This window comes from Telopea speciosissima, chromosome 5, assembly GCF_018873765.1.
Source record: "Telopea speciosissima isolate NSW1024214 ecotype Mountain lineage chromosome 5, Tspe_v1, whole genome shotgun sequence".
In the NCBI taxonomy this organism is placed as follows: Eukaryota; Viridiplantae; Streptophyta; class Magnoliopsida; order Proteales; family Proteaceae; genus Telopea; species Telopea speciosissima.
In genome coordinates this window covers 63,961,924-63,987,075 of record NC_057920.1, presented here as the reverse complement: position 1 = coordinate 63,987,075, position 25,152 = coordinate 63,961,924, and the positions used below count along the sequence as shown (strand labels likewise).

The 25,152-nt window shown below is 38.2% G+C and overlaps 2 protein-coding genes across 2 annotated transcripts; both read left to right on the top strand.

Annotated features, from left to right (window-relative positions):
* The first annotated feature begins 5,192 nt into the window (after positions 1-5,192).
* On the top strand, positions 5,193-11,152 carry LOC122661572 (protein NRT1/ PTR FAMILY 5.10-like). Its single transcript, XM_043857010.1, has 4 exons — positions 5,193-5,311; positions 5,451-5,668; positions 9,005-9,549; positions 10,238-11,152. The coding sequence occupies exons 1-4, from the start codon at positions 5,200-5,202 to the stop codon at positions 11,061-11,063; spliced, it is 1,701 nt and encodes a 566-aa protein (XP_043712945.1). The 5' UTR covers positions 5,193-5,199; the 3' UTR covers positions 11,064-11,152.
* Positions 11,153-16,467: 5,315 nt separating this feature from the next.
* On the top strand, positions 16,468-21,340 carry LOC122661576 (protein NRT1/ PTR FAMILY 5.10-like). The gene is made up of 4 exons (XM_043857012.1): positions 16,468-16,585; positions 16,736-16,953; positions 19,261-19,785; positions 20,498-21,340. The coding sequence occupies exons 1-4, from the start codon at positions 16,477-16,479 to the stop codon at positions 21,338-21,340; spliced, it is 1,695 nt and encodes a 564-aa protein (XP_043712947.1). The 5' UTR covers positions 16,468-16,476.
* The last annotated feature ends 3,812 nt before the right edge of the window (positions 21,341-25,152 follow it).

Below are 25,152 nucleotides of genomic sequence, written 5' to 3'. Positions count from 1 at the left end.
TTGATTTCCTTTCAGCCAAAGTGGCTGTGTAACTAGCAAAATCTGATTACATCCAATGTGCAGTGCTCCTGCATCCTTCATTTGTGGACGCAGGTGACTAAGAAAGAGTAAAGTGATCAAACCTAAATTTTTTCCAAATTGATTTTTAGTTTCAAACCCTAAATGATTTGGGAAAGATGAGGGCAATTTGGTTATTTTACTCTTTAATTTTGGTGGATTTTTATCATAAGGGTATTTTGATCATTAGATTCCTTGGAACTAACATTTAACGTCCCAGACCAACGGACTGGACTAAAGTGTTATAATGTTTTGAAAATAAGGGGCACATGTAAATTATAAAGTTGTAAAGGTGTATTTGGACAAATGGGCATTTTGAGAGAGGTATTTGATAAAAACCCAAAAAAAAACCTTTTTCGGTCATTCATAGTATGCTTACACCCTTACCAAAAAAATATATATATATATTATGCTTACACCAAAAATGCTAAACTCAAAGTTTTAAAATTTTTAAATTAGGTATGATATCCATCTCTATCGATTCTAATTTAATTCGATCGATTTATATCAGTTTCGAGGTAGACTGATACCGATTCATGGTTCATCACGTATTAGTGGATCAATATAGATAAGGGTAAAAAAACAAATTTTCTTCATCCCGCACTGAAGGTTCACCACATTATTCTAGGGTTTATAAACTCCTAGAAAACATGATTTTATTATGTTACTCAAAATACCCTCTCACGGACATCTAAAGCCTCACAGTGAATGGAAAACCTTGAATGGAAAACCTCAATATTCCATCCAATAGTATTAATATCACATTGTACACGACATAAATAGCAATCTTATGTAATATGATACAATTGTATATTTGGGGTCAATTGTATTTTAGGTTATGATCATTTTGCCGACCTTTTATCGGGACTTGTTTGGCCGTGTATATCAATCTCAAGTCAAATAAAGCCGAGTCAATCTGCAATCTTTCCATTCTTCTTAGTGATTAGTATCTAATTATATGTTGGTTTACCAAAAAAAGACTAATTATCTATTAAACAAAAATATTTACAATTATAAGATTGGACTAATTTTTGTAACCCAAAAAAAAGTCTAATAATCAATTGAGTATGAAACAAACCAATACACAAGTACATGCGTCTCATTTTTTTAGTGCATAGAATAATGTAAATGACAAAAATCAGGGTCAATCAAGACTAGGTTGCGCTGAGCCCGATAGGATTGAACCTAGACTGAGATATCTCAATCCAACCTAAGGACGGATTGGACTTAGATTGCGCTAGGAGGACTGAAGATTAGACTAGGGTTTTAAAAAACCCAACCGAACCATCCCTATTTCACCCCTAATTGTGACAAAAATGCACAGATATTAAAGAGTGTGATGGAACGCTCCTATCATTTTCTACAAGTCAATTCTATAAACCATTAAGACAAGTTTCGTTACTTCCAACACAACCCCCCCCCCCCCCCCCCTCTCTCTCTCTCTCTCTCTTGCTTTTCTAGAACAACTTGTTGTAGAACTGCCGTCAACATTACCTCCATAGAAGATAATTGTTCTTGCAAGTCCAACACAAAGGAAAAAAGCAGAGAAGATGGAGAAGTATTTTTAAATCTAAAGGAAAAAAGAACACTGTTTGGTCTAGCATGTTTCCTACAGCTACATACATCATACATGGGAGGGGTAAATGACTGCCCCACCCCTCCTGTTGGATGCCCCTATTATTGCCATTTGGATCCTCTGTTGTCACCTGTTCGTGCAGCCGGTGTGCAGCCTAAAACAGGTAGGGATGAAATAACCGTCATACCCACTACCCGGGTGGAGTCCATGTGGGGTCCACATCCTGCCTATGTAAGGCTGCACGCTGACCACACGAATAGGAAACAACAGATCGAGTTTCCCAATCCCCAGTTTTGACCCGTGATGATGCAAAGGCCATGTAACTGGGCAGCAAACCTTTCCCCCAAATCTAAATAGAAAAAAGGATGTATACGATTTTAGAGTCTACTTCACCAGAAAATTATCTTCTTAGGTTCTCTGCCTGATATAGTTCCCTAGTGCCTCTAATAAGAGTGGGGTCGACCCCACCCGGACATAGAGCTTAAGATCGTCATTTCTACCCCCATGAGAGAAATCAAACGAACTGTACCAGACAAGGAACATGAGAGGATAAAGATCCCTACCTTACCCTCGTACTCAACCCCATCTCTTCTTTCCCCTTTCTCATTAAATATGTGGATCCTTTCCTTCTCTTTTTTTACGTTTTTTTCTCTTTCACATAAAATATGTTGCTACTCAATTCATTATTGGTTTAATGCGCCAACCCAACATAAATGGGCAGTCTATAGTGCCCATTATTGGTTTAATGCCAACGATGTCAATATTGGTAACATGCAAAACCGATAAGATATTGATATAGTATCAAAATAGCTCGGTCAAATACTCATATCCCTGATTTCTCTTTAGAAATAGGATTTTTAATTGTTTTACCCCTTGTTCATACCATATCATTGATACGACATCGACACAGTATCAAAATATCGATTACTAACCAATTACCAGCCGGTACGAAAGCGATACCTCTAACCATGGTAGTTCCTCTCGTATCGAAAACAAAACTGTCTTTATGTCCAAGCCCAGAAAAGATTCCTAATCAATCAATGGTCATGAGTCACTCAAGATCTCTCCTTTAATTTTTATTTTTTGTTTTTGTTTTTGTTTGGTGTCTCTCTCCTTTAAAATTAAGATAAAGGAAATATTGTATACCGTTAATGAAGTTTTTTGACCAATAATTATTCTTATATGTAGTGCACCAATAACTTATGTGTGAAAGTATGAATCTCTAGAGAGGGAGGATTTTCCCAAGAAGCCATTAATTTTCATCCTGCAGTGAAGGTTCACTGTACTATTCTAGGGTTCGTAAACCCCTATAAGATTTTAGTATGTTCCTCAAAGCACTCTTTCAAGTGATATGGATATGGATCAGGATCAGTCTATATTGGGCATAAATTTCAGAAATAAATAATTTTTTAGTTAATTCAATTTATCTGTATCGGTACATCATTATTCAGTGATATTGATACGTATTGGCCAATCAGTCAATTCAATACAAAACTCTCTCTCTCTCTCTCTCTCTCTCTCTCTCTCTCTCTCACTTCCCATGAAATCTTTAACAACTTGCTATAGAACTGCCGTTCAACATTACTATTCTCAACAGCTAAACTGAGAAAACGTAAGAAATAATTGCTCTTGAAGTCCAACACAAAAAATGAAAAACATAGAAGATTGAGATAAGTATTTTTAAATCTAGAAGAAAATTAAAGAACACGGTTTGGTCACCTTCCCCTACGTCTACATACAAAGGAGGGAAACATGAGTGCCCCACTTCTCTTGTTGGATACCCCTTCACGTCCTTATTATTGGTCCCATGCTGATGCAGTTCAAGTAACTAGACCGCAAACCATTCCCCAAATTTTAGTGTGTACGTCCCTCTCTTACTCAACCCCACCTCTCCTCCCCCTCTCTCATTAAATATGCGTCCTTTCTTTCTCTTCATTTTAAATATGTTGTTACTGTATTCATTTTGAAAAACCTGGTCAAAAAATCAAGTAAATTGGTTAAAGTAAAAAAACGATGATACTCAATCATAAATTGTTCGAGTAAATAAGACTCAGTATTTTTACTTGCGTCATGATAGGTTTCGTGAGTTTAGTCGATTTTTAAAAAACTATAAAGTGGATTCACTTAAAAACTAAGGCAAATAAAATAGTACATTCTTATTTTAAAATAGTACGAAACCGTCAACTCCTTGTCTTCCTTCTCTTGTTCAATGGTTTAAATTCATAATACTTTAAATGTGATTCCTTGATTTTTTTTTTTCTCGTTTTTCATATTTTTTTGATTTATCATTAATTTATACATATTTATTGCATTTAAAAAATTTTGACTTATCTTGACTGACAGGGCCAAATCATGAGATATTCCTAAAAAAAAGAATCGAATCCAAAAACCTAATTTTCCAACTATGGTCTATAAATGATTAACATTTCTCCTCATCGCAGGTAAGGGTGTCAATTGGGTACGGAACCGGGTATTCGGTTCAGATCTAGTTTGATTCCAAATAGTGGCAGTGGGATCCAAATCCGGACCAAGTCCCGGAACGGTTCTAGAATTGAATACTCTATCCGTTCTTGGACGGTTCCGGTTCAAATTTGATTACAACCCTGTTCTTGTATTCGGTTCTTATCTGGTTATTACATCCGATTACTACATCCAATTCAAATTTGGTTATGCCATTCTGTTCTCTTTCGATTTTGATATTCAAAAGACAAATCAATGTTTGCATCTCCATAAGAAACTTGTAAGAAACCACTCAATTGATACCCTTAGTTTGCGGCAGATCCTTCGTTTGCAGTTTGCTTACCCTAGAGAGGATGAAGCAGTAAAAACTAAAGAGAAAGAAGTGAGAATTGAAGGGTTATGTTAACCACGTAATCATCAATTACAGTCTTTTAAACCTAATAAAATATTAAGGTTTTATGTTAATTTTTAAGGTGGATATTCGGTCCAGATCCAAATAGATCCGTCGAATAGGTGGGATAGATCCGAATCCGATCCAAACTAAATTATAAAGATATTTTTAGGTCTAGGACTTAACCATATTAAATTCGATCCGGATCGAAACCGGATGTTTGATCCGGATCCGGATTCAGTACTTGATTGCTGGTGACTCATTGACACCCTTAAATTCCTAGGTGTCTCTTTGGAAAGATTCTAACACAATCAATGATCATGATCTCTCCTTTAAAAATTAAAATAAAGAAAAATCGTAAACCGTAATGAAGTTTGTTGACCAATCATTCCTATGCTTTACCAAAAAAAAGAAAGACCAATTATTCCTATGTGGTGCTAAGTGCGCCAATAACTTGTGTGAAAGTAAGAATCTCTAGAACGAAGAAAGAGAGGGTTTTCCTTCCTTTCTCTCCCAAGATTATTTCCTAAGTTATTTATTTATTTAATAGAAGCAATTAATTTCTCATATGGAACCCACTTAAAATAATGGGAGTCGTGTCTCATTTAAACTGGCCTTCCAAAACTCTATTTGAACGCCAGCGAAGGTGTTTTTCTGTGGGACTCGTGCCATTGTTAGCGCGGGTTTTGGTTAGAACTCTAAAAGTTCGTCAGCAATGGACGACTCTCCTCTACTAAGCGACACCGTTAAAGGTTCCGTCGACTACAAAGGCCGGCCGGCGATTAGATCGGAAACTGGAAGATGGAGATCTGCTATTTTCATCATCGGTATGTGTTCTGATTTGATTTATTTTCTCCCAATTCTACCAGCCATGGCCGTGTAGGTTTAATAATTAATTGGAAGTTAGGAAGGAAGGAAGGAAGGAAGGAAGGAAGGAAGCTTAAATTGAGATTGTGATTTTCGCAGGAGTTGAGATCGCAGAGAGGTTTTCGTATAATGGGATTAGTTCCAACCTGATAACCTACCTGACGGGACCGCTTCAGCAATCGATGGTAACAGCGGCGGTGAATGTGAACACCTGGACAGGGGTTTCTTACATGCTGCCTCTCTTTGGAGCTTTCCTTGCCGATGCTTATCTTGGCCGATATCGCACTATCCTCTTAGCTACTCTCCTCTATGTTCTGGTTCGTTTCTCTCTCTCTCTCTCACTTTCTCTTTCCTTTTTTGGCTAACTTCTTATACCATGACCGATGGGAGGATGACATTTCCGTATTCCATGATTGAAATATTGATATATTTTGCCTATCGGAGCCCTGGTTCTGTGGCAAGTTTCCTAGAGCCCGCCATATGGGCTGAAATTTTGTAGATAAAGAGATCCAAAGTCTCTTGTTTGTCAACTTTCAAGGGCAAGATAATGCTAATGGGTCGTGTAGCCCCCACCAGTGTGGAGGGTCAATGAGAGTGCGCACAAAAGCATTGGTTTGGATGAGATTTTATTTTATTTTATTGGGATTGAACAGTCTTTTCGTATGCTCCTGTGTCTGGGTATAAGAAACATGCGACTAATTAGCATTTTTTTTCCCCTTCAAATATTGTCAAACAAGAAGTTAAAAATGGTGGAAACTTTAGGGAAAAAGATTGGTAAGCTGTCCTTGTATAGTTTCTCTTATACGCTGTTCACATAATAAAGAGTGGGGGGTTCACACAAATACTCTCTTATTGTAATTATGTGGACCCTATATGGATAATATCATTTTCCAATGCCTCGTTGATTTAGCGTGGAGATTCTTTCTTACACTGCCGTTTAAGAAACCTATCCCAAAAATTTAATAGAAAAGTGTTACTTTATCAAAAGAAATGGACATCTGAAAATATAACTACATGGAAGGGTATACATTATATTCAGTTTAATGTTTTTTTAATAGATAGTTAATATTGTCCGTTAGATATTTTTTTAATATAACTATTTTGCCAACTAAAACAAATTATTAACTAATTAGACATGTGGTCATTGTCTTTGTTCTTACATAAATCCTTGTTATGAAATTTAGAAGTTACATGGCCTTATCTTATGATATGCACTAGAAAGGGACCTAATTGTAATTATGACCATGTTATTGATTATAACCAAAGTTTTTGAAAATGTGAGGGATCTTGTAATTATTCCAACTCCATCTTTGTTAGGACCTTTTCTTAATTAACTCTTTTCTCCTCACTTAAATAAAAAATAAATACACCTATAGAAATGTTATTTAGAAGATTCCCAAATTGATGTATGATGCAACTTATGAGGATTGTATTGGTGTTGCTGATAAATAAAACAGTTTATGGTTCTGATTTCTTAAAAAATGAAAGTGGTGGTGCAACTATAATAATATATTACTATCATCTACTGTTATTACACAAAAAAAACTATCTAGTGATGTGTTGCGTGGCTTGCAAATTAAGCATGTCGGGAGACCCGGTCGCCCTCTATCCACTAGCAATTTTTAAGCCAAAAGATGTTTTTCTTTTTAAAAGAAAAAATAGTTTAATGATGAAAAATATGCGCTGCCCCTTGTGCCCAGACACAAGGATGCGTGAAATGAACATCACATCTCTATGAAAAAACAGAAAATGTTAGGAGTACGACTCATTTTGCAAGCCTCAGTGTCTGGGTGTAGGGGGCAGCACACCGCATGCACCCAGGTAGTCTTCTCTTTCCCAACATTTATTGCAGGCCAAGCATATCATTTATGGGAGAAGGTAGTTCTCTAAGCAAGCAACATAGAAGAGTTCACCAATGAGATGCGTTGAAATGACATTGTACATAAGAGGAAAGCAAGGTCATTACATATGAAGAGAAGAGAAAGAGAGAGTAGCTTACCCTATTCCAGTGGCTCAGAGAACCTTTTCCGCTCATTCACATATTGTTTTTAGACAAAGGTTATCTATGATGCTAGAGTAGAAAACCGGACCAATAAGAGTGCTAGTGAGAGAGGATTTCATTTAGTAGGGGTCGGCATTTTGTTTTGAGGAGATAATTGATGTGGATCCATGATTCATTATGTGAGAGAGTATTGGTAGAAATCTCTACTGTTGTGGGGATCTTTTTGCCATTGTGTTTAACAAGAGAAAAGGTTCTCCAAATCAGGTCCCAATCTCTCTCCTCCTCTCATGAAATGATTTTACTGCCTTTTTATATAGGATATCGTCCCACCTGATTGGTGCATTCCTCTATGCTATTTGCTCAAATAACGGTTTCCCTTTTAATTTATATATAAGAAGGACTGAAATCTCATCCTTCCATTGGTCATACCTGCACAAACCACTAGGTCCCGCCCCCCACCGGCCACCCGCCCTTTTTCTTTCTTTCTAAGACTTCTCAACTCCTTTCACTCTTTTATTTTTTAGTGGCCTTCTCAATCCTTGTCACTCTTATGTCATTTTCTTGCCTAAGGAGCTATTCTCTATTGATGGTGGACATCAAGAAAAAAATAAAAGTGAGAGCAATTGAAGAATTGCCCATAAAAACGAATTTGGTGGGTCCCTAGTTGGGTTGCTTTTGCCAATAATAGTGAGAGATTAGTAAACTTTTTGATTTAATTCTAGGATCTTAAATCTTACTAACAAATTGATATTTTTTGCGTCTTCCAACAGTCTTCATTTTTTATTATATGGGAACAATCTAGACCTATCTGGGATTTAATTTAATATATTTTTCCTTCTATAAAAAAAAGAAAAAGATTAGTAAACTTTTTGTTTGTTATTGCTGTAGTTATTTTAATGGAAATTAATATTTTTGTCCTAAGTCCTCTGAAAGGTACAGCAAAAAGTCCTCCATCAAGTACTCCTAGAAAGGAATCTCTAGGTGGGAGGTTGGTTCTTCCATTGGAAGGGTTATTGTAGCTACTCGCTAATCCGGTCACTTGGATAAGTTATGCCCTATACACATCAAATTTGTGACCTATCTCAACTATAAAGTGCTCACCTAATTTTTTTTTTATTCGTTGTATTTTTTATTTTAAATTTATAAGAGGACCCATGTTGCAGTTCTAATGGTTCATAAAATTTCCACTTGATTTCATGAGTTAATGACAAGGAATAATGGGTGATAAGGATTCAGTGCAACAATAAGTTTGCTCCATTGTGACCCAGTAGTTGTAAGTTCGAGTTGAGAATCAACTCCCTATGAAGCGGGGGTAAGGCTGTGTACATATGACCCTGTAGCCTTGTGCACTGAATACGCTTTTTATGGAGTTAAAGACAACTCTTCTGAAAAGTTAGAGCATCAAGCCATAATCGGCATATACAAACTTGATGGGCTCATACTTTGGCGGCCCGGCCCGGCCCGGCCTTCATTATGGGTAATCCTAAGTCCAAATATTGGGCCTGTAGTCTGGGCTGGGCAAAACATATGGCCTTAAACCCTGGATTAGATCAGGTATAACCCAAGGATAAAAGTGCAAGGCCCATAATGTCATAATAGATGATAAAAGTCCTACACTACCCACTGAATACACATAATTTCTGTTTTGTAGGGATTGGGGTTGTTAACACTATCAGCAGTTCTTCCTTCTTTCAGTCCACCTAGTTGCCACACCAGCATTAACACAACCTCTTGTCATCCACCTCAGTCCCAAATCATCTTCTTCTTCAGCTCTCTATATTTGGTAGCACTTGCACAAGGTATGCACAAGCCATGCACACAAGCTTTTGGTGCAGATCAATTTGAAGTTACAGATCCAGAGGAATGCAAGTCCAAGAGTTCTTTCTTCAATTGGTGGTATTTTGGAATTTGTTCAGGTGCTTTATGCACTCATTCAATCTTAACCTACATTCAGGATAACTTGAATTGGGGTCTTGGATTTGGAATTCCATGTGTTTGCATGGTAGTTGCACTTACTATTTTCTTGCTTGGAACCAAGACTTATCGACATAGTTTCAACGACGATATCGATAATCAATTTGGACGAATTGCATTAGCATTTGTTGCAGTAGTAAGGAGTTGGCGAACCGCTCCTTCAATAGCCATTGATGAGGAAGAAGGGGAGACTCTTCTCCTGCATGGTACTGACCAATTCAGGTATGTGATGGAAGTTACTTTCTAATATCACTAAATGAAGGGTTTGGGGAGGGGAAGCTTGTCTTTAGTGACTTTAATGGGACCACAGGATTTGGTCCTATAATTGGACTTAGAAAGGGCATTTCGGACATTTGACAATAGGAGTGGGAGTTAATGATGACATTCACTATTCCAAGCGTCCAATCAAAGCATCAAATCACCGGAAAAAGGATTCTATCCAGCTGTGGCAGGAGCTGGAGCGTCCAATCCAGCCCCGCGAAACGACAGCAAAAACAGGGATGGGGTGGTCATTTCACAGGTGGGTCCCACCTGGGCCCCACATGTGAAATGACCACACCCCCTGTTTTTGGGGTGGTTTCCTAGCACTAGACCGTCAAGTTCCCGCCACGGCTGGACAGGAGCCAGGTCCCAAATCACTTGGGATGAAGAGATTCTATCTTCACCTAAAGGAAAACTTTCAATGTGCTTACAAGTTACAACCCATTTTCCAAAATTTAACTATTAACTGTCAAGTGTTCTTGAAATCAGATTCCCCCCCCCCCCCTTTTACTTCTTTTGTGGACTTGCAATACTAAGCAATCAGCTTGCCTAGTTGAGCTGGGAGAGATCATCAATTGATGTCCTTAGAGAAATTTCAATTAGTAATCACAAGGCCTTTATTTATTTCATTTCTCTCTTTATGTTATAGGTTTCTGGACAAGGAACCTGCAGCTAGTACTATATCAGAAGATTCCAAGGAAGGTTGGGTAGTTTCTGGTGTTAGTCAGGTGGAAGAAGCAAAGGCAATACTAAGGTTATTTCCTTTTTGGGCTACATGTATAGTCTATACAATTGTGGATGCACAATACTATACTTTCTTCACCAAACAAGGAGCCACCATGGACAGAACAATAGGGTCTTCAGGGTTCAAGATACCACCTGCCTCCCTTCAAACCTTCATTAGCATCTCCATCATTCTTTTCATGCCGATCTATGATCGTATCCTTATTCCATTCGCCCGAGTTTTTACCAATATACACTCCGGCATTACAACGCTTCAAAGGATAGGAACTGGAATAATTTTATCTTTGATCTCCATGGTTATAGCAGCACTAGTTGAGAGGGAAAGGCTTCAAGTTGCCATTGATTCCAAGATAGTGGATATACCAGAAGCAACAGTTCCTATGAGTGTTTGGTGGCTAGTTCCTCAATATATCTTGTTAGGAATTGCTGAAGCTCTTGCAATGGTTGGTCTTCAAGAGTTTTTCTATGACCAAATGCCAAATGGATTGAAAAGTGTGGGTCTTGCATTTTATCTTAGCATCTTTGGTGTAGGAAGCTTTCTAAGCAGCTTTCTTGTCTCTGGCATTGAGAAGGTAACTGGTGGGGATGGCCGAGACAGTTGGTTCTCAAACAATCTTAATAGAGCTCATCTTGATTACTTTTACTGGCTTCTTGCTGGTCTAAGTGCTATAGAACTAGCTATTTTTTTGTATTTTACCAAATCTTATGTCTACAAAAGGACAGATGTATAATTAGAGCCTTTGAGGGGGCATTGTACAGTTGATCTTAGTAAGGTATAATTGTGTACATTTATGCTACTATAATGGTAAGAAAGCATAGCAGTACGTAGCTGGTCTTTCCCCCCCCCCCCTCCCCCTCCCCCTCCCCCTCTGGAAATTTGTCTAAGGTTCTCGTAGCCGCTGGCTAGGGTACATTGGCACCTTTATGTTTATCTCTCTCCTCATCTCATTAATTACCTTGAGGCCTCCTGCCTCAAGAAATTAAATGAAAGAAAAAGATTCACAAAGATATCAATATATTTCAAATAGGATCCTATAACATTAACCCCAGTGGATAGTGGCTTAAGTCCTTCAACATTAGTCCTAGTCCAGTATCCATCCTTTCTAGTTCTCCTCCTCTCAACACAAAATAACTAAAGATGTAAACAGAGTGTCGAAAATCTGTATTTGATTCATGTTCTTATCCGCTTATGGGAATCTGTATTCGAAAAATTATTCAAAAACTATCCAAATTCAATTGGAAGCTAATCCGATATGAACATGGATAATATTGTATATATTTGATCCGTACACGATCCATTTACATCTCTAATCATAAATGAAAATACAAGGTTTAAACTAAAGGACCATTTCAGTTGAAACGGCTACTGTCCTTGTCCTTTGCTCAAGTGAAATTGTAAAGAGTCCACTCTCACTCCTTAAAGTTAAGGCTTTAATCCAGTTATCCACTCTCAACATCCATTTTTTATACAGACATGAATGAGGCCCATGATGCCATAATAGCAGTATAGTTTAAATACATAAAACTACTGTGGCCATCTGAATCACTAGTAGCCCAAATCGGTTCTCCAACGGTCCAAGATTTTATTCTTCAACTGGTGGTATTTTGGAATTTGTTCAGGTGCTTTATGCAGTCACTCCATCTTGACCTACATTCAGTATAACCTGAATTTGGGTCTTAGATTTGGATTTCTGTGACTTTGCATGGTAGTTGCACTGATCGTCTCCAGGGAGGTCAGCGCCCAGGGTACTGCCAGGGGGCATCCAACGGTTGAACTGTGTCGCACACATCTCAATGCACACCTAGAGATGTGTGCGGCACAGTCCAACGGCTGGTAGTACCCTTTTGAAAGAAATCACTTCTCCTCTCTCATCACAATGTGACCACCGACGATCAAACCAGAATCCGTTCTCTCCTCGGATTCGGCTCTTCTATGGCGCATGGGTGTGCCGAACATCTTCTGGTCTTTGTTGATGCCTTCTTGCCCCTGCGGTGAACCTCCATTCTCGTATTCGTTCATACCTTTCTGCTATTGCTTTTCCCACGATCTTGCCTATTCCTCCATTTTCGCCATTTCTCAACCTACTATCGCTACTCCCGCTATCCTCTGCATACACGCATTGCCGCCTTCTCTTCATAAAGTATAAGTGAATTTCTTCATATTCTCTTTAGTTCAGAGCATATAGTAAATTATCATTGGGAAAATATCATCCCCCTCCCCTCTAAGTATTCATAATATCAAATCCTCCCCCAAGTTTTGAATAATGATAATGCCCTCCCTTACTTTGGAAAGATTCTATCAACTGTATCCTAATCGTTAAAAAAAACGCCATTAAGTGATGACGTGGACATTTACAAATTTTCTAAAACCTTATAATACCCTTAATGTAATTTTATTCCAATTTTACCCTTTTCAATTCCAAAACCCCTTTTGCGTCCTCATCCCCCAAAAACCCCTTTGCGTTTCTTCATTTTCTTCTTCCTTGACGATCAAGCGGAGCGTAAGGGTAATGATGAAGCAGGTGAGTGGATTTTAACACTCGATGCTCTGAATATTTGTGAGAAAATTGCAACTTTTGTCTCTGAATCAGAGATTAATGCAAACTACATATAAAGAGAATTTTCATTTCCACTCTTTTAAGTTTTGCGATGGTAGGCAATTTTAGATTAGTAGATTTCAAAATTCCAAACTTCAATCTCTGTAAAAGTGGAAGGAAAACTCATTTCCAGTCCTTTTTTATGCTCAAAAGCGAAATCTAATATATACTTTCCACAAGTTTAGCTGTTATTCAAAGATCCATTACCAAAACCAGAGCATGATGGTTGCATATCATGTATAGCAATATTCTTCCTGCAATTCACTCATAAACCAACAAGAACTTAACTACTCCGGGAACGTGATATTGAATTACTCTCCAGGATTTAATTATTTCGAATGGAATAATAAAAAACTGTGTTTAATTTGCATTTCAAATTCCCGATGTTTGTGATGATAAATCATCAACTCGTCGGAAGGATCGCCGTCGTTCACGACTTCTACACTCCCCTGTTTCTTCTCTGCTCGTGGGTTTGATTTATGATTTTTAAACAAGTTTATAGCGACTAATTTGTTAGTTAATATTTTTGAGAAACTAATGGTCGATTCTCTTTTTTGCATTACTTTCAGATCTGGTTCTAAACCTATCGCCAGATCTAATTCTAGGAATTTATCTCTCAAATAATGGTCTGGTGCTAGAATCTCTAAGGTCTGGAATTCATAGGGTTTGAAATTACCTATTTAATCCATAGAGATGGTCTTACAGGTTTAGGATATTAAAAAAGAAGAAAAAAGAAAATAAGCAGAGAGTACGAAGAGGGTTTGGTTGGTTGATGGCAGCCATGGAGTTTGGAGGTTTGAATTGAGTTTTATATTAGAAAACGGAGAAGATGAGAGATGAAGGAGTAGAAGAAGTTGAGGATTTGGTGGCTGCAGTAGTTAGATGGTTTCGGTCATTGGATTCAGGAGGAAGAAGAAGAAGATAAAGAAAAAGAGAAGTATGAGGTTAACCAATTGAGGGCTTCTGCCTTTTTTTTATTTTTTATTTTTTTAATCCAATTAAAGGAAAATATCGTCTTTTGAATTGCTGTTTTAACACTGTTAGTCACTTAAGTTATGGTGTTAACCACTTAAGTTACGGTTGATAGAATCTTTGAATAATAAGGAAGAGCAGTATCATTATTCAAAGCTTGGAGGACGGATTTGATATTATGGATACTTAAAGAAGAAGGGGATGATATTATGGATACCTATTATCATTTGATGGCTGCCGATGAGTTTTGTAGTCAAATTTTGTGTGGCAATCATGTTTTGAAAGAGTGACCAAATAATTAAAGGGTTGAAAATTCTAAACCCCCAAAACAGAGTTTTAGAACCTGTTCAAATTATTGCAGATAGCACAGGACTTGGGTTAAGCTATGACATACCGGTTATACTCCGAAACAAAAAACTGGGTTCGTCATTCTACAAATTTGTATTGAAGAGAGCACAGATTCTAGTTTGATCGTCGGTGGTCGCATCGTGAGAGATAAGAGAGCGTAGGAGAGGAGAAGTGATTTCTTTTAAAAAGGTTTTGGGGTGATTTTTTGGGCTTTCAAAATTGATCGTTGAATGATTAATTGCCAGGTGAGTTGATCATGCACTTGAGACGATAAACATCCCTACTTATTTGTTTTTGAAATTATTTTATTTTGTCTCTTCATCGGCATCTTCATCGAAACTGCTTCCAAGGAATACACACACTAATGGCGGAGAAGTAACCACGCACAAAGGCGGAGAGCTGAAATACGCCCGGCGGCGGAAAAGGATCCACATCCTCTACTTCTAAAGATTGTACTTCCATCCTACTTTCAAAGATTGTACTTCCATCCTACTTCCATGAGCTCTCACGGTGCCACCTGGCCTGACATGCATCTAATGGTTAAGATTAAAAAATTCGAAATTTTTTGAAGACCTCATGACATCTCTTTGAACCACTTTAAACCCCAAAACAAACCCATCCACCGGTTCGACTCATCAACCCAAACCCATTTCACTCAAACTAAACCCAAACCTCTCATCTACCTAAGGGTTTCAGATCGTTTAGAAAATTCCCAAATCCAAAACCATCGCTCCCTTCTTCTCTACTTCCAACAGAATTGCTGACGATACACCGGCTCAGAGGGCAGAGAGGTTCGATGGTCAGAGGGGCTCCCTGTAAGTGAGATGTTCAGAGGGGTTCGATGTAAGAGAGAGAGAGAGAGAGAGAGAGAGTAAATGGGGAGTAATACCTGAATCTGTTTTGTGATTCAATCTGAGCTGTTACGTCTCAAATTCCATGATCAATTGCTCCTAAAAAACCAAAATTAGTTTTTAATTGTCAACAATAGCGTATAACTCACCAAATGTTGAACCCCATGCTTATATGCAGAATTGTAGAATGAGGGACATTAATGAGGAGATCCATTTATAAGTTGTTCTTGCCCTTTCCTTCCTGATGCCAATAGAAAAGTAAAGAGATTTACACAGAAAACAGATTTGCCACAGAAAACAGATCTGCCATTTTCCATTCCTGTTAAAACTTTAATCTACAAAATCCACTTTCTCAATGGAAATTTTCGGCACCAAAACTGATTCTCTGTATATGAAAGCAGAGGGGGAAAGAAATAAAAAGAAAAGATGAAAAGGGGATCTTCGTGGAGGCACCTTAGATCTTATATATTGTCTCACTGCTCCATTTCTTCCACAACCCCCCATTTTCCTCTCCCTCTCTAATGGTTTCTGCAACTAAGAACCTTCAACCACAAACCCACAAACTTCACTTCAAAACCCATAAAAGCTTAATTTCTTCAAACCCTTTAACTATTTCGTTCCCACGATAGAAACCCAGAGGTTTTATTTTCAATCTAAGGGGTCTTCTTCTTTTTCTTCCAACTTTTAATGAGTTGGGTCCCCTCAATTCAACCTCAAAACTCTATGTTTAAGCTTCTGGGTATACACCCAACATTTGAGCCGGTGTATCGTCGTCGGCAGTTCTTGTGGAAGTAGAGAAGAAGAAAGAAGGGAAGGTCTGTTCGATGGAGAGGTTGGGACGTTGGGTTCTCAGATGTGTTGATGGGTTTGGGTTGGGTGAGTTTGAGCCGGTGGGTCGGTTTGTTTTGGGGTCTAAAGTGATTCAAAAAATACATTTGAATTTTTTTAATCTCAACCGTTAGATGTATGTCAAGCCAAGTGACATATTGGGAACTCATAGAAATAAGATAAAAGTACAAGCTTTGGAAGTAGAGGATATGAATCCCCGGAACAACCCAATACTATTGTATCTTTCTTTCACCAATCATGATTTTGTTATCAAGGGTATTTTAAACAACTAAAAATAAGTTACATTACTTTTATCAACTTGGGTGGGTGAGCTTTTCCCATTCATAAAAATTGTCACAACTCGACAAGCGCCAACTACGAGATGGACCCCACACGATGAGGAATTTTAATGCCAAGAATCTGAGACTCATGACTCATGAGTAAGAATGATAGGATATCAATAATGAATGTTAGGTCTTGTTGTTTGATGGCTGGTAGTTGTTATTTAGTAGGAGAAGCTTCAAGGCGCTGTGGAAGCTTCAACAGCAATGGACGCTCCCTTACTGAAAGATACCGTTAATGGTGCCGTAGATTACAAAGGCCACCCAGCAATTCGATCCAAGACTGGCAGATGGAGATCTGCTGTTTTCATCATTGGTAGAGACCTTAATTAATTATAACCTCCTTAATTAGCACTATGTAGAGTAGAGTTTAATTTTGTTTTACTTACCCATTAATTATTCTTTCTTCATGGCTAGCTTTGTGTGGATTTAATTAAAGCTAGGAACCCAAATAACCCTGTTGCAGGAGTAGAGATCGCAGAGAGGTTTTCCTATAATGGAGTTAGTTCCAACCTGATCACCTACCTGACTGGGCCACTCCAACAGTCCACCGCCACGGCAGCGGTTACCGTGAACACTTGGTCAGGGGTGGCTTTCATGCTCCCTCTCGTCGGAGCTTTTGTTGCCGATACTTATCTCGGCCGATATCGAACTATCTTGTGCGCTTCTCTCGTCTTTGTGTTGGTTTGTTCCTCTCTCTCTCTCTCTCTCATATGATTGCAAGTTTTTTTTGCCAAACAGACTGTCACAAAGCTGAAAGACTATATAAATTGATGTCTTCAAAAAATATATAAATGATTAGCAGGATCTTATCATGCACAATTAAATCGGATCTTTATCCGTTACAATTTTTTGTCCGGTTCAATTCCCCTAATGCCCCTAACAAGGGGATTCAATGACATTCTACCCCTACCCGAACACTCTGCCGAAATGGGATCCACCCCCTCTTATTACAGCAGGCACTAAGGAATTGGATCAGATAGAAAATTGCAAGAGATAATTTTTCTATTTAAACCACTAAAATATACATCAATGAACAAAAAATACACAATGACCAATGGGCGGATGGAAATTTCATCCATCGATATAATTAAATGGTGATGCAATGGGTTATAGGAAGAGTTTGGAGCTAGCCAAAGGTATTGAATTTTTATTTTAGCTAAAGAAATAAAAGTATTGGATTTTTCCTTTATCACTTTTCTATATCATAAATTCATTTTTGGAAAGAAAACCCTTCTTATATGGGAGGTCAACAATCATTTCGCATAACCTTGTGTTTAGGCCTTGATTGTTTTTATCCTTAGGTTTTCTCTTCGAAACAGGAGAGGGATTTGAACAATGGAAAGTAAGGGACGTCGAGTCTGACAAACAGGATAACAAAATGACTCGAACATAGCAAGGTAAGATATAGACGGAGATTTCGATCGAATTCTACACGTCTCTTCAACTTGTTCTGTACTCCAAAATAAGTCATAGTTTTCTCCCGTGACCGACCTGCCTTGCCAGCAACAAAATGGGAATCTTCCAAGATGACCACGTGGACGCGCCTGAAACACATCCTTTTCCGTTGAACTTTGTGCTTACAGCACGTTGCCTTACGAAAGAAAGTGCATCCGACTTTTTAACTGTTGTTTTGTATATTTTTGTCCTCCTTCAATTCTGGTTATTATAGTCAATCCATTCTATCTCTTTCCCATCACTTTCTCCGATATAGGATTCTTTAGAGTAGGAATCTTCGTATCCTGACAATAATAATTGAGATGAAACATACACACTAAGGAATAAGGATGAGTGACCCGAGTTTGCTATTGGAGGATGTCCCTTTAAAATAAATTGAGTGGCCCTGAGTAAGTACGATTGCTCTTCTCACTTAGAGAGATGGATTATCCAATTTTCTTTTGATAGAAAATAATTTTTCTTTTATGAAAAAATAAAATATATTACTAGAAAGATAAGAGAGTCTGTACCATATTATTCAGGAACATAACCTATGTTGGTAGAAAACCCCCAATAAACACCATTGAAAAAGAATCATTTCAAGAATGAGAGAGGTCAATTCAAGATTAGAGGAGAGAAGAGGAATAATCGAGAGGGGAGAGCTGGCTGAGGCTATGGTCCCGAATAGGAATCATTCACCCTTTTACTTTGAGGTCTATTTTTTCTAGAAGGCCGCAAAAGGTCCTTTAATATGTAGTCTAGAGATAAATATCTATCTACGAAACATAATCCCACTTTTCTTTTGGATAAAGTTTTCCTTCACAGTGAAGGTTCAACCTAGGACTGCAACAAGGTCGAGTTGGGTCGGGGATTTTAAAACCCGTGTCCAACCCTGAGTACCCTTAGCTAGGCCCAAGCCTAGCTTGGCCCTGACTCAAGGTCAGAAAAATCCAACCCTGACCTTCCCTTAGGGTTGAGCCGGGCTGACCTTAATTGGCTTTGACCATGGGAGGGGGAGGGGAAGGGAGATGCATGGGCTGGCCAGGCTAGGAAGAAGAAGAAGAAGATGAAAGAAAGAAAGAAGAAGATGAAAGAAAGAAAGAAGAAGAAGAAAACAGGGTTAGGTTGGGCCAGGCCGGACTCAGTTCGAGGTCTCAACCCTAGCCCGACCTGGCTCTGACTCAGGGGCAAAAATTCCCACCTGACCCCCCCTCAAGGCCGGGGTATCTCAACCCAAGCCCTGTTCTGGCTCAAGGTGGGCTCGGGCTAGGGTTTTAATATGTTCCCAAAATACCCTTATGATACCCTCTCATGCCTATTGAGAAGACTGGCCCCATTCACTGTGGCTGATGGAAAATTGGGTCCTTTCATTTTATATCTGATCCCAAAAGAGAAAGAGTGAGAGGTTATGTTAGCTATGTGAAGGTCTGGGCTTTGATTGGATTTTATAACCTTCAATTTTGTGGCACATCTATACTGAATGGCAACCATATCTGGTTTCTTTCCTTGTGTGTTTCAGCTTCAATCTATAAATATATTTTTGTTTTCTGGTAGGGATTGAGCTTGTTAACACTATCAGCTGTTCTTCCTTCTTTCTCTCATCCTAGTTGCCACAGCAACACAACAACATCATGCCATCCTCCTCAATACCAAGTCATCCTTTTCTTTACCTCTCTATATTTGGTGGCAATTGCACAAGGTGGGCACAGGACATGCGTACAAGCTTTTGGTGCCGATCAATTTGATGGGAAAGATCCAGAAGAAAGCAAATCTAAGAGTTCTTTCTTTAATTGGTGGCTTTTTGGACTGTGTGGGGGTAGTATATGTTCACAGTTGATCTTAACCTACATTCAGGACAATCTGAATTGGGGTTTTGGATTCGGAATTCCATGTGTTTGCACTGTACTTGCACTTGCTGTTTTCTTGCTTGGAAGGAAGAATTATCGCTACAGTCGCTGCGACGATAACATCAATCCATTTGGAAGTTTTTTGCGAGTTTTAGTTGCAGCAGTTCGAAATTGGCGAGCTACTCCACCTACAGCCACTGTTGATGAGGAAGGAGAAGCTCCTCTTCTTCCTGCTGGTTCAAACCAATTCCGGCAAGTCTTTTAATTCCTTTAATCTAAATTTTAAGACCCAGTCCCTAGTTCGACTTTAGTGAACTAACCCAGGTATTGTCATGCGGCGTCACTATTCCTAGTGAAATATAATGCTTCACGATATTTACTACTGGGCAATACATGTGTTTGTTCATGTGATAGAGGACCCCACACACATCTTAATTAATAACCAAATTTTAGTCCATGGGAAGCAAGGAAAGTTTCTCAAATTTTGATATTCAAAATTTTACTAAAATTATCAAAATGTCATCCAATATTGGAGATGAATATAGAATACAAAATGACATCTTTTGTAATTTTAACTATTTTCTCTATTCATTTTAAGTGAAAATTGTACCAATCAGACACTTGCCTAGTACATCCTCTATCACATGGACTAACTCATGTACTGCCATGTGCCAGATAGTGAAGCATTGTACTTCACTGGGCAAAGCGATGGGGGAGGAAAACCCTAAATCATAATATAAAGTAGAAACTTCAAAATAAGTACTAGAAATATGGAATGAGGAAAAGGCTGAGTATGTTATCGGTATACTGTAAGCTAGCACCCTATGTGTCTATCTCCCGGCCTCTTCATCTCTTTGATGGGGTGCTAGCCTACAGTATGCCGCTAGCATACTCATCCCTCTCCCTATGGAATATTATCTTATTTTTATTCGTTGGAACAAAAGGCTCTCAATCTCTTTCTCCTTGTATGTTTCAGGTTCCTTAACAAGGCATTAGTTATTGTGTCAGACAATTCCATGGAAGGCTGGCAAACATGCAATGTGAGTGAGGTGGAAGAAGCAAAGGCAGTACTAAGGTTGGTTCCTATATGGGCTACATGTTTAATATATGGAACTGTGTATGCACAATACCATACATTCTTCACCAAGCAAGGAGCTACCATGGACAGAACAATAGGGAAAGGGTTCCAAATACCACCTGCATCCCTTCAATTCTTCACTACCCTCTCTGTCCTCCTTTTCATACCCATCTATGACCGTCTCCTCGTTCCAATGGCACGAAATTTTACCAAGATACCCTCAGGCATAACCATGCTTCAAAGGATAGGCATTGGAATAGTCTTATCTATGATTGCAATGGTTGTGGCAGCTCTTGTTGAGATGGAAAGGCTTGAAACAGCCATTGATTCTAAGATAGTGGATATACCAAAAGCAACAATTCCTATGAGTATTTGGTGGTTGGTTCCTCAATACATCTTGTTTGGAATTTCTAATGTTTTCACAAGGGTTGGTCTTCAAGAATTTTTCTATGAGCAGATGCCAAATAGGTTGAGGAGTGTAGGTCTTGCACTTCACCTTAGCATCTTTGGGGTTGGGAACTTACTAAGCAGCTTCCTTGTCTCTGGAATTGAGAAGGTAAGTGGTAGTGGGGATGGCAAACACAGTTGGTTTTCCAACAATCTTAATAGGGCTCATCTTGATTATTTCTATTGGCTTCTTGCTATTCTCCTTGCAGTAGGATTTGTTGTTTATTTGTATTTTGCCAAATCTTATATCTACAGTAGGTGATGTATAATTAGGGCCGTTGATTGGCAGTTATGTAGTAAAGTTGATCTTTGTAGTATCACATGTGATCATTCACCTTACTATAATGCTAAGTACATCAATATTGCATAGGCTTTTTTTTTCATTTTTTTCATCAGGTTCAGTCCTATATATACTGATTAGGTTTGAACACTCATCAATAATTGGGCCAGATCTGGGCTAGGAAAACAACTAGATTTAATATAAGGGAAAATATTCTCTACATTGGGAACGTAAGATGCGCTCATACACATGGGGCGTAGGCGAAATGATCAGCCCGCCCCTGAATGATTGAAATGATGTACCTGTCCCACCCCATATGTCTAGGCGTAGCCTGCGGCCCCGTACACTCCCAAGTAGAGAACATCACCTCTTAATATTATTAACATGGCAGTGTTACAATTCAGAAGGGTTTGTGAACTTTGTCTTTCCACTTTTATCACAATCAGCTACTTGGTAACTATGGGTGAGTTTTATGTAATGGAGGACTTCTAACCCATCTCATTCACTCAGATAAAAAGATAAGGTGAGGAGTGTTAAAAGATGAGATTAAAAAAAAAAAAACCCCTTAATTTCAAAATGCCATTCTTAATTGGTTATTATGGGCGTAGTTTTTTTTTTTTTTGAAAGGAATTTTTTTTAGGAAATTGCTATCTAGATAAGGGTCAAAGATCCATGGAGTCTCCCATTTTCAGAAGAGAGAATTGACTCTAATAAACAAGACTTTTTATTTTATCGGGAGGCTACAAAGATGTTAGCCATTCAATCCCGCGGGCCGGTCTCTATCTATTACAACCATTTAACAAAAAAAAATGTACTATGCATGTAAATATTCCATCAAAACGACGTTTGTATGGTTCTATGAAACTTTTTACTTACACTTGATTAGTAGGAAGGATATGAAAACCTTTATCATGTGGATCAACCCATACCCATGCACAAGTCTACCATGTCAATAGAACACCACTTTCTAAGTCAGCGATAAAGCTGCAAGGGAGGCATTTCCTCTGGGAATGATGAAAGAAGCAGAGATATTAGATTCAGCCCAAGCTTGAAATTGAAATTTCCAATATCAGATAGGAATTGATAATGGGATAGGACAGCCATAGTCCATCCGATGATCGAATCGGGATCACCCAACGGTTACGTGCATGTATGGGTAGTTATTAAGAGATGTTTAATTAGAAGTTGTTTATTAGGAGTGGTGTGTGATGTATGGTAGGGAGTTAGTAAAACCGTTTTTATCTTTCCTTATTATGTGTTAGTGGAAGGGATGGGTTGGTTAGTTATATTGTTATCTCTTATTTAAATTGCGGTAATGGAATGAAGAGGATATAGAAGTTTAATCCTAATTAATCTCTTCAGAGATAGAGGCCGGCTCCCTCCAAATTAGCCAAAATCTATTCCTATTTTTTCTCTTTTGCATTTTTATCTTCTTTTCCAAGATAGCAAAGCGAGGGAAGACCATGCACGTACCACCCACCCCTTCGATATGATTTACCAATGGAAGCAATCTAAAGCTATCTTCGTCAATAGAACACCACCTTCTAACAAAATAAAAGCAGCCAAAATTTGTCATATTTATTTGAAAAATTAAGCATCACAACTTTGTATGAAATTTATTTTTTTACATAGCCACACTCCCTTGTCATGTTCGAAACATGGATGACTAGTGATATCTAGAGGTATTTGTGGATCGGGATGTGCTGGAATTTTTAAAGATCCTACTCAACCCTAAGTTCTCTTAACTCAGCCCAGCCCAACCCTTGGTTGGGCAGGGATATCTCAACCCAGGCCCAATCTTGTCGGGCTCAGCCGTTGGCCGGGTTGGCCTTGATTGACCCTGTTAGCCCTTAATTTTTGACATGCACGACTCTGGCTATGCCTTTATTTTGTCATTTGTGTTCCTACATGCCCTAAAAGAAAGGGAGAAAATGAAATATCACCAACACCCATGTAAGCATATTGTCGAAGCACGTAAATTGTGTTTGTACTGCCTATTTGTGGATAGAAGAATATTTTGTTTTGCAAGATGGGTATGTTAGAAAAACAACGCCTAGAAATGGGATTTGCAGAAGAAAACGAAGCTAAAGAAAAGAACAAACACACAACACAAGGATTTTACGTGGCTCATCCCCAAGAAGGTAGGCTACATCCACGGCTGATGATAGAATGTGTTTTCACTATTTCTTTGAAGAATATTACAAACCCTCAAGTCTCACCTTAATCTCTCAACGAGATAAGAACACTTTATAAAGAAGCCCTAACCCTGAAAAGTACAAAAATGCCCCTAGAAGCCCAAAAGACCCACACAATCTGGTTCAGACCAGAACTAAACATATGTCGAAATACATATCAATTTGAAGGTCTCGACAAGTTCTACAAGTGCACTTTTAGGCCTTCCACTGGACTAAGATCAGGCTTCACCAATAACAGGGTATGTATGAAACCCTTGGTAGGCCTGACCTATGTTAGTTAATTCGCTTTTAAAACGCGAAAAAAATGCCAAGCCGTTTTTTGGTGTTTAAAACGCGATCAACCAAACTGTGCTCAAAGCAATGGGAAAAAAACGTGCACGGTTGAAAGAAAAGTTTTCAACGCAATTAAAACGCATCTGCCGTTTTTTAAACTCAAAAAATCGATTTTGTAACAAATTTTAAACTTAATTAATGGGAACCAATTGGTTCTCACCATCAATAGATTAAGCACTAATGAGGCCTAAAACCCATAAAACGTTGAACGATACTTTTCATTGAGTCTTGGACTCTATTTTGTAGTTTTAACAATTTTCATTCAAGTCCATCACTAGCAATGTGGGACTAAAAATGCTCTCTTAAAAGCACTTTTACAAAATGCAGCTCGTATTTCTCCTAAATCTCCTCTGTTTTCCCTAAAATCTCTTTACGGTTTAGTTTTCCCCTCTCTCCTAAAATCCTATCTCATCTCTCCATCTCTCTCTTCCCTATTTTTTATCTCTCCCATATCTAACTCCCTCCGCATGCCTCCCACGGCTTTCCCATCTCCCTAAAATTTCTCTCCCGTTGTCCTTCTAATCTCTCCCCGGTTTTACTATCCTACAACCTTCCACATTTTTCTCTCTCCCAAATCTCTGGTTTGTATGCCCAACTGTTACAAGAGGCGTGTCTATTATACACCATTTTCACTAATGATGAATATTGCTGCAAAATCTTCCAATAGTTTTGTTATCAAAAAAAAAAAAAAAAAAAAATCTTTCCATATGTCCATCTGTTACAAGAGGCATGTGACAGTTGGCTTAAAGATATTAATAGGCCTTAATATAAACTAATAGGACTTAATATTAAATATAAACATAAGATATTAATTGATAAGTGAAAGAATAATAAATAAAATATTTGAATAATTAGAGGTTATGTTTATTTAGAACTTTGAATGCAGACATTAATTATGTAATAATTCTTTAATTTATACGTACGTTTGGGAAACCAAAATGGCCCAGTGGTATCACCTTTTCTAGACGAAGGAATCATACTCATCTTCAAAATATTCATCCTCGTCATCACGCTTTTGGACGTGTACTATAGCCTTTCCTTGTCAATTACACGAAGGTTCTTAGAAAGCAAGAACTTCTTAAAATTATCACTCTAATTAGGCCCATCATAGACAACAGCTCTGCTCCGTATTGATTTTAATGGTTCAGAAAAGAGGTCGATCGAAAAGACCTCTAACTTTCCGTTCACAAAAAAATTATCACTTGTCGACCAACTCATTTTGTATTGAAACAAAAATACAAACAAGCAATTGCTAAGCAATAGGAT

Coding starts and splice junctions, on each gene's coding strand:
- LOC122661572 (XM_043857010.1), top strand. CDS start 5,200: ATGGACGACTCTCCTCTACTAAGCGACACCGTTAAAGGTTCCGTCGAC. Junction 5,669..9,004: donor CTACTCTCCTCTATGTTCTG/GTTCGTTTCTCT, acceptor TCTGTTTTGTAG/GGATTGGGGTTGTTAACACT. Junction 9,550..10,237: donor CATGGTACTGACCAATTCAG/GTATGTGATGGA, acceptor TTTATGTTATAG/GTTTCTGGACAAGGAACCTG.
- LOC122661576 (XM_043857012.1), top strand. CDS start 16,477: ATGGACGCTCCCTTACTGAAAGATACCGTTAATGGTGCCGTAGATTAC. Junction 16,954..19,260: donor CTTCTCTCGTCTTTGTGTTG/GTTTGTTCCTCT, acceptor GTTTTCTGGTAG/GGATTGAGCTTGTTAACACT. Junction 19,786..20,497: donor GAGAAGCTCCTCTTCTTCCT/GCTGGTTCAAAC, acceptor TTGGAACAAAAG/GCTCTCAATCTCTTTCTCCT.